This window comes from Lactuca sativa, chromosome 6 (assembly GCF_002870075.4).
Source record: "Lactuca sativa cultivar Salinas chromosome 6, Lsat_Salinas_v11, whole genome shotgun sequence".
Taxonomy (NCBI): domain Eukaryota; kingdom Viridiplantae; phylum Streptophyta; class Magnoliopsida; order Asterales; family Asteraceae; genus Lactuca; species Lactuca sativa.
In genome coordinates, this window is record NC_056628.2 from 163,423,449 (window position 1) to 163,433,027 (window position 9,579).

Sequence of the window (9,579 nt, forward strand, 5' to 3'; positions counted from 1 at the left end):
AAGGACAAGAAATTATTCGTTTCGATTTAAAACTACTTTAAAACATTATCTATTTATCGCTTTTCCAATTTTTGTTATGATAATCTTAAATAATCCACTTACTACTACGTAAATACAAGTTTAGTTTCAAATGATGCCTCCACTTCCCATTCATTAACAAACAAACATTTTAAAAATCATGGCCGGTGGTGGCGGCACCAATCAATGGCTAGGACCGGGCCATCATGGACCCACGGTCGGTGCCAGCACAAATTCTCTATACATAGGACCCTTCTTAGCCACATGTTTAAATGTTTAATCAGCCTCGCTTTAAAACTTAAATAATTATATTATTTTAATATTCTGAATTTAAGCGCTATATAACACACTCTTGAAACCATTCACAAATCACACTTTACCAAGTCACCCATCTCATCCTTTGACTTTTAGCTTCAAAGAGCTCTAAAAATGGTGAAGTTGACAATCGGTAGCATTGGTGACTCTTTTAGCGCAGGTTCAGTCAAGTCTTACTTGGCTGAGTTCATTGCTACCCTTCTTTTCGTGTTTGCGGGTGTCGGGTCAGCTATTGCTTATGGTATGATACATTTCTTTCTTAAACCATATAAAATGAAAACATGCATTCTTTTCATTACAATCTAACGTATAATGGAGTTTTATAAACTTTTCAGGTAAGCTCACAGCAGATGCAGCACTAGACCCCGCAGGATTAGTTGCAGTGGCAATAGCCCATGCATTTGCACTCTTTGTTGGGGTTTCAATAGCAGCCAACATCTCCGGAGGCCATTTGAATCCAGCTGTCACCTTCGGATTGGCTATTGGTGGTAACATCACCATCATAACCGGTCTATTTTATTGGATTGCCCAACTTCTTGGATCCGTCGTTGCATGTTTCCTCCTACAATTTGTCACCGGTGGCTTGGTGAGTTTTCATATATCATATCTTCGGTGCTAAAACAAGCTCTGATTCAAAACATTGGATTTGTATTTACTTATTTGGAATTTGACAGGCCGTTCCAACCCACGGAGTTGCTAGTGGCATGAGCAGTATTCAAGGAGTTGTGTTTGAGATTATCATAACTTTTGCTCTAGTCTACACTGTCTATGCCACCGCTGCTGACCCTAAAAAAGGATCACTCGGAACCATTGCACCCATCGCAATCGGCTTTATTGTTGGAGCCAACATTTTGGCTGCTGGAGCTTTCAGTGGTGGCTCAATGAACCCAGCTCGGTCATTCGGCCCGGCTGTTGTTAGTGGAGACTTCTCACAAAACTGGATTTACTGGGTCGGCCCACTTATTGGTGGTGGGTTGGCTGGATTAATCTATGGTGATGTTTTCATTGGATCGTACGAGGCACTTCCAGCCTCAGGAGACTATGCTTAAGTATATTCTTGTTCTACTCACTTTCTTTTGGGTTTGTATTTCATGTACTTTTGCTTAAAGGTCGAGGATGTAACATCCTTATTGTGAGGGCCATTCAAGAATTGTGGAGGGCAGGGTAAAACTAAGAATTGTAAAATAATCTTATGTAATCTTGAACTTGTACTCGGTTTTTCTTGGTTTCTTTGGAAAAATTTCATGCTTGCAATTTCGAAATGTGAATAAAAAAGAAGTTCCCATAATATGCACTTGTAGTTGTTGGTTTACAAATTCTTCTGTCGCTATTTATTTCTTTAAATAACGTACTATCGCAATTAATAATTAAATATTTTTGAACATATTTGAAATATAACAAAAAGGAAAGAATAACAATGACAACCCTAGAGTATACGGATGAACTTTAGAACCGGACCGCCGGTGTCAATGTCAGCTTCGGTTCCGGTCCTGATTTTTCAATTATTTTTTTTAAACTAGATATGTTGTAGAAGCTATGTTGTCTTCCCGGCCTGTAGATTATCTAATATTTTAACAAAAATATGACTTTTTACATTCTAAAATGATGTACAAACATTAATTTACATTCTGTAAAAAAAATAAGTAATTCTGACCTTATATGTCTGAGTTATGCGTATTTTAAAAAACGAGACAGATTCTAAATAAACAAAATGCCGAAACGGAAAAATCACAACATTAATATGTTTAAAGTTGATTCAATGTCTAACCTATTCAATGATATGTATTAAGCTATTATAATGATCGATGACTAGTGGTTTGAGTTTTGATTCGTTTCAAATCAAAAACAAAACTTACACTGTCAAGAGAATCAACACCAAAATCGGCATATTTGGTTGCAGGGACGTTTGTGCTCTCATTAATCGACAACCGATTAGTAATTGTGGCGTGAACTATTTTGAGTGTCTCGGGTTGAGCCTGTGGATAGAAGATGACGATGATTATGCCTTTTGATTAACATATGATAAACAGACTAGAATAAATAAGTTTTAAATTTTGTTAGATGTTAATCTTATAATGGAGCATGAAATCGTGATTTTAAAGCATTGAGAAAGTGGTAATGATATTTCATTGCCTTTAAGATCATAAATATTTGTCTAACGTGCAGCACAAACAAGTTTTAGAACATGTGAAATTAATAAGACAAAACTGTAAGAATGATCCCTGTTGTGACATCCCCATTTTCACGGCCAGAAAAGACCGATTTTGTTTATTCTTTGTAAAAATCAGAGTACTTCTTTTCATAAAATGTTGCGGAATTTGTTCCCAGAAAAACATGATAAATACGTTATTAAAACATTTTCGAAGGAACGTATTTTATTCATTTCAAAACGTTTGGGATGTCATCATCAATACAAAAACATAAGCATAAACAGAACTTACTTTTATTTACACTAGTGATCTACATCTCTTTAATCTCTCAGTGTAATGTGACTTCATAACAACACCTGTGACATAAATAAACTGAGTGGGTCAGGTTGGGAAACCTGGTGAGCACATAGGGTTTTCAACCCACAATAATATAATTATTATTTTTAAACATCAAACAATCAACCCAATTACCCATTCCCGTTATCCTCACATTACGTCCCTAAAACATCTAACACAAGGGACCTAGTCTAAGGACTATCATCGGGATGGACACTACTGCTAGGGGAATTCCTTAGCAATAAATATCCTAAAGGCAACCATGTAGGGGATGGAGTACACCTGGTGAGCACACAGTTCAAATAAACACACAGTTCGAATAAACACCTACAGGTTGCGAGCCTGCTAGTGTTCCACTGGACTGTGTAGAATAGTCCGTGGTCGTCATCTATACTCCGCTAGATGACTGGATCATCAATAACATCTATAACGAGGCCTCTCATTATTTCATTTTATCACACAGCAACTAATACATCTACCCATGTTTTACCCCAACATTTTCGTAGATATAAAATAAGTATACAGTTTAAATCATTGAAAACATGTATAAAAATGTTCATCCAGCATAGATAGGAAGTATTCTGGTAATATGCACACATAGCATGTAATTTATATAAAATACTTCATATCTATGTGTAAGCTGAAAGTAACTATGCACTCACAACACGTAATATATATTAAATACTTCATATCTATGTGTAAGCTGAAAGTAACTATGCACTCACCTGAGTAGGTGGTGACTCAGCACTCGGACAGCGCTTCGATACTCTAAAAACAATTTCCTTCGATAAAACCTAGTATCAATACCACTAGGGTTTAGTCTAACGATAACCGCGACAAACTAATAGTTTGACTATTATTATTATATAAGCGTTAAATAACACTCAATATAACTCATAATAATAGCCCAAATACTCATTATAAGTTCCTAACAATGTTACTATATTAAAACATAAGTTATACTAAAGATAGGGTAGGCATAGCTCACTTACAACGGGTTTTTCGCAAAACCGGGCTTTGCTGGAGCAGCGTTCCCGAGCCGAAAGGCTCTTTTCTCGGGACTCCGGGAGCCTCGGGGCTTCCTTCGGGTGCTAGGGAGTTTACCTAGGATTTTAGGGGGGTTAGGGAGGCTTAGATAGAAGTTCTAGAGTGAGAAATAAGGGTTTGAAGGTGTAAGAATGAATGGAACCCGGCACCTCTATTTATAGGGGTGCTGACTGACCTACTCGTTGAGTAGGAGGACCTACTCGCCGAGTTGGTGCACGTGGCAACCTTCTGGTGGTGCCACGTGTCCAATTCTGGTGGTGCCACGTCACCCCTATCGCATATCAGCCTTCAAACTTAGAAAAATCATAACTCTCGCATACGAGCTCCGTTTTCGACGTTCTTTATATCCACGTGTAGGTAAAATCAAGATCTACAACTTTCGTTTAGACTCCGTCGGCTAGTTCTCGATCGATCTTAAATTTAACAGTAGGAGGCGTTTAGAATGTTAAATGACCGCAAAGAATTCGTAACTCCTTCATACGGACTCCGTTTTCGTCTATCTTTTTACCGTTGAGTTCCTATTAATGAGATCTTCAACTCTTATTTAGGTCGCGTAAGCCAAAACCGCTCGAACTAAAATTCGAGTTTCGGACTGTACACTGCTAAGCCGAAACTTTGAAAAATCATAACTGCCTCATACGAAGTCAGATTTGGGCGTTCTTTTTATGGATTTTCTCGTTTTAACATACTATATGACTTTGGTTTAGACTACTAAGGCTAAAAAGTCTTCTATCGTAAATTCACTTTTTTACGCCTCCCGGTGCCGTACCGGTTTTGCCGAAAAACTTCGACGGGCCATAACTTCTTCGTTATAACTCGGATTTTAGCGTTCTTTATATGTACGGAAACCTTGTGAAATATTATACAACTTGGTTAAGATTATTTATTATAAATAATCTTTTGTCGAAAATTCATTTTCGACCCCTATAGCCTCTAAATTGACTAGCCCGGATCTGCGGGCGTTACACTTGTGGTGTGTCAAAACTAGCAAGTTTGGTCCAAAAGCATTTTGGCTTGCAAAGATGGTCCAATAGTTTGGTTTTGTTGCAAGTATGGTCCAATTTGATTTGAACTTTTTTGTATTGATGATTTTACCTTTTGTTATTTTATTTTTTATTACAATAATTAAAAAACTATTAAAAATAAAAATAAAATAAAATACTTCTCTCTCTCTCTCTCTCTCTCTCTCTCTCTCTTGTTGGCCACCATCCAACTTCATTCCCCTTTAATCTACAGTCCAACATCACCACCCTTGAAACAAACTCCGACCGTCGGCCAACAACACCGCTAATAATCACGGATACCAAATCTAATGACACTAATTCAAAAGGAAACCCTAAAATTTAAATTAAAAGCAAACCAAAATCAAACTTGAATCAAACCTTGAAAATAAAAATAGATTGAACGAAATTTAGATTCCAACTATCACTTAATACCAAGAAAAATAACGATCAAACTGGAAAAAGAAACCCAAACCATTTTTCTAAGAAACAACATCAATTCCCAAATAAAAGACTTGATTTTAGTCCTCGATAACAGCCTGTATCAAACCAGGAAAAGAAATCAAAACCATGGTTATAAAAATCCTTCATAAAACCCAAAAGACCCGATTTCAAATGGAAAAAACAAGAAAAACCCTACATCAAATCCCAAAAAATCACATTACCGATTGGAGATTAGGGTGATGGCCGTGTATCACAGAGATGATGTTGGAATCAATTTTTGCAATAGAGAAATACAAGGGTTGTGCAGTTATGAACAAAGGTTGGATCTTTGGTGGGTTTGCACATGGTGCAAAATATATACGAACAACCACCACTACTCGAAAAAGATGATGGTTGAGGGAGAAGGAGACACGACGAACAGATATGTTACAACTCGACCTCGTACCCCGTTGATCCTGTACATGGTGAACTCCAAACGTTACCGGAAACTGGAATCCACCAGCGCCATCTTCGTCTTTGCCTCTGGAAACCGAAATCACCACCGCGACTGATTGCTAGGCAATAAGTTGTCTTCTCCGGTGGTGGTAAGTTGTCTTCTCTGGTGGCGGTGGAAGGATGTTGGTGAAGGGGAAGAAATTTGGAAAGCTTAAGCCATTGTAGACGAATGAGAAGTAAAGAACGATTTGAAACCAATTGAGAGAGAGAGAAAGAGAGAAAGAGGTATTTTATTTTTGTTTTATTTTTAATAGTTTTTTAATTGTTGTAATAAAACAAAAAATGAAAAATAAAATAATAAAGGGTAAAATCGTCAATACAAAAAAGTTCAAAACAAATTGGACCAAAATTGCAACAAAACCAAACTATTGGACCATCTTTGCAAGCCCAAACGCTTTTGGACCAAACTTGCTAGTTTTGACATACCACAGGTACCATTCTTGCAGTTTTGTCAATTAATAAAGGTAGAAACTGAATAGCACGCGGAAAAGAAAAAAGTTACAAAGATCATAGATTATGGGCATGAAGAAGAAGGTGTCTCTTTGGAAGGGAGGAATGTAGGAGACGAAATAAGTGGAAGGGAAACAAAAACTAGAATAAAATAAATATGAGGGATCCCTAAAAATTTAAAGGATCTTGCACCCAATGAAAATTTTGAATGAAATAACACATTTATTGGTGTGATTATTGGAAAACCGTACCAAAAAATACATTTATTAGTGTGGTTTTGAAAAACCGCATCAAAAATGCATTTATTAATACTACGGTTTTGGAAAATGACATCAAAAAATACATTTATTAGTGTGATTTTGGAAAACAGCATCAAAAAATAAATTTATTAGTGCGTTTTAAGAAAACAGCAGCAAAAAATGCATTTGTTAGTGCGGTTGATTAATCTATTGATGCAAAAGTGTTTTAATGGTGCGGTTTTAGACAACCACCACATCAACAAAAAAAAACTCATTGCACCAAAAAATACGTTTTGTACCAGTGTAAAATAAAATGAAGTACACACCAAATTACATTCTAGAAAAAAAAATATAAGCAATTATGACTTCATATTAGCAATTTATGCCCATTTAAAAAAACATGAGACATTAAAAAAAAAAAAAACAAAAAAAACAAAAACAAAAAGATGCTAGAAATACAAAATACACAACATTGGTATTATGTCTTTTCGGGGTCTATATCTAATTTAATATCTAACCAAAATATATGTTTGTATTGTCTAAAATAAAGTATAAACCTTAAATTACATGTTGGAAAAAAATTAATTAATTCTAACTTCATATGAATGAGTTACGTGCATTTTAACAATCAGTATAAATTTTGGTTTGGTTTTGGTATTTTAGAACCGAAGAGGTTTTAGAGTGGAGATCCAGTAACCAAACTTTATTGCTAAATTTTGTCCAATTCCGGTCAAATTTTCTGAAAACTTATGGTTTTTTAGTAAAATAAAACTTAGGGTTTTTTCCAAGCATTTGTATAAAACTTAAGACTTTTTTTGTATTTGCCCTTTCTTTTATTAAACGGATTTTTTTTAAACAAATGATATTTGTATATCTATAACAAGAGCTTATTTAATAATTACACATACAAATAGCATAATATAATCATAGAATATGTATTGTACGAAAGTACGTATAAAATAAATTTTTTACTATATGTAAAAAAAGTTTATGTATAAAAATGTATTTTTATATGTATAAAAATCGTATTTGATATATATATATATATATATATATATATATATATATATATATATATATATATATATATATATATATATATATATATATATGTTTAGGTTATATGGAAAACAAGAAACCCCTAAAAATCATAAAAATGCATAAAAAAATATTTAGACATCACAAATCTTTTTTTTTTTTGGTTTTATATTATGAATTTTCGCAGCTTTTTATGTATTTTCGCTGAAAAAATTTTTGAAAAAAAAAATCGATTTTTTTTTCAGCGAATTTCAAAAAAAAACCTGTGATTTTTTTTGTATTTAAATTCAAAAAAAAAAGATTTGTGATGTCAATAAATTTTTATGATTTTTAGGGATTTTTTTTCCATATAACCCTTCCTTTTATATATATATATATATATATATATATATATATATATATATATATATATATATATATATATATATATATATATATATATATATATATATATATATATATATATATATATATATTGTCTTTTGTATGTATTTTATGTTTTCTAAAATATCGAATATGATTTTATGCATACACAAATACATAATAATATATTCTTTATACATAATAATGTTTTCTACATTTAATAAGTGAAAAGATATTTTATACATATAAAGTACATATAGTACCTATTACATACTTATAGTATGATATTTGTATGTTAAACATTAAATAAATTGTTTTTATAGATATACCAATATTATTTGTGTATATAAATTTGTTTCACAAAAGGACCGGTAGATACCAAAAAGTCCTAAGTTACACACTTGGTTGGAAAAATCCCTAAGTTTTCTTTTACGCAAATATCATAAAGTGTTGTTTGGTTCACAAAATGTTTCTGAAAGAATTGGAATTGAAAATACAAAAGAAAATTTGTCAGGAATTTGAATCTAATTACATATCCTATTTGGTTGGGAGGAAATGAAGTTTGAATTAACTCTAGATTTGTTGGTTCACAGAAAATGGATTTTGAATCCATTAAAAAGGACAAAATTACATTTTTTGTCGATTGTGTTTAATTTTACTTTATTTTAAAGCTTATATTCATTATATAAATTATAAAAATAGTAAAATCTCGGCGGTGGCGGCGGTAGCGTTGGTGGTGGTGTTGGCGGTAGCGGTGGTGTTAGTGGTGTTGGGTGATGGTAATGGTGGTGGTGGCGACGGTTGTGGTTGTGGTGGCCGCAACAATAATGGTAGTGGTGGTGGCGATAGTGGTGGTGTTGATGGCGACAGTGATGGTGGCTACGACGGTGATATTGGTGGCAGGGAAGGTGGTGTCGGTAGCGGTAGCAGCGGTGGGTGATGGTATTGGTGGTGAAGGTAACGATAATGGTGGTGGTGGCGGTGGAGGTGGTAGTGGTGGTGGCAATGGTAATGTTGGTAGGCGATGGTCATGGTGGCGACGACGATGGTAGTGGTGGTGGTGGCAGTGGTTGTTGGTGGTGAGTGATGATAGTGGTGGAGGTGATGGCGGAAGTGAAGGTGGTGCCGATGGTGGTATTCATGGCGGTGGATGTGTCGTCGGTGGTTGTAATGGTGGTGACAGCAGCAGTAGTTGTGGTGGTAGTGGCAGTGGATGTGGAGATGGTAGCGGCGGAGGTGATAGTAGTGGGGTGATTGTAATGGTAGCATTGGCGGTGACAATTGGTGGTCGGTATCACTAGTGGTGGGTGTTCGTTTTCTAATAATTAACAGGGGTATTTTTGTAATTTTCCACCTTCCTTGATGAGAAGGAAAGTTTTCCATGTTACAAATCAAAAATCACAACAATTTTAAACTTTTCAAAGCAACTCATAATCGTAAAATGTTTACAAAATAATTATTTCCAAAGTGTTCATCAATATCAGATTTTCCCAAAATCATAAAGCCATAAAACAGAGCAGGATGTGTATGGTCATACCTTCGCCTTTCTGCGATCATCAGAATTACCTGAAACAATAAACTAATAATGTAAGCCAAAGCTTAGTGAGTCCCCCTAAAGTACTACCACATAAACATAACAAACTACAACATGCATAAATGAGCCTTCTGCCTGACTGGACCGCC

At 34.7% G+C, this 9,579-nt stretch overlaps 2 protein-coding genes across 2 annotated transcripts; both read left to right on the top strand.

Annotated features, from left to right (window-relative positions):
• Positions 1-383: 383 nt before the first annotated feature.
• LOC111891616 (probable aquaporin TIP-type RB7-5A) lies at positions 384-1,621 on the top strand. The gene is made up of 3 exons (XM_023887679.3): positions 384-574; positions 669-919; positions 1,008-1,621. The coding sequence occupies exons 1-3, from the start codon at positions 448-450 to the stop codon at positions 1,380-1,382; spliced, it is 753 nt and encodes a 250-aa protein (XP_023743447.1). The 5' UTR covers positions 384-447; the 3' UTR covers positions 1,383-1,621.
• Positions 1,622-8,678: 7,057 nt separating this feature from the next.
• Positions 8,679-9,197, top strand: LOC111891606 (glycine-rich cell wall structural protein 2-like). The gene is made up of 2 exons (XM_023887666.1): positions 8,679-8,909; positions 8,964-9,197. Exons 1-2 carry the CDS (start codon positions 8,679-8,681, stop codon positions 9,195-9,197), a joined length of 465 nt encoding a protein of 154 aa, XP_023743434.1.
• The last annotated feature ends 382 nt before the right edge of the window (positions 9,198-9,579 follow it).

Bases quoted from the DNA above. Each gene is read 5' to 3' on its own strand.
- LOC111891616 (XM_023887679.3), top strand. From the start codon at position 448: ATGGTGAAGTTGACAATCGGTAGCATTGGTGACTCTTTTAGCGCAGGT. The intron at 575-668 runs GTATGATACATT...TAAACTTTTCAG, and splicing joins CGGGTCAGCTATTGCTTATG to GTAAGCTCACAGCAGATGCA. The intron at 920-1,007 runs GTGAGTTTTCAT...GGAATTTGACAG, and splicing joins AATTTGTCACCGGTGGCTTG to GCCGTTCCAACCCACGGAGT.
- LOC111891606 (XM_023887666.1), top strand. From the start codon at position 8,679: ATGGTGGTGGTGGCGACGGTTGTGGTTGTGGTGGCCGCAACAATAATG. The intron at 8,910-8,963 runs GTTGGTAGGCGA...TGGTGGTGGCAG, and splicing joins GTGGTGGTGGCAATGGTAAT to TGGTTGTTGGTGGTGAGTGA.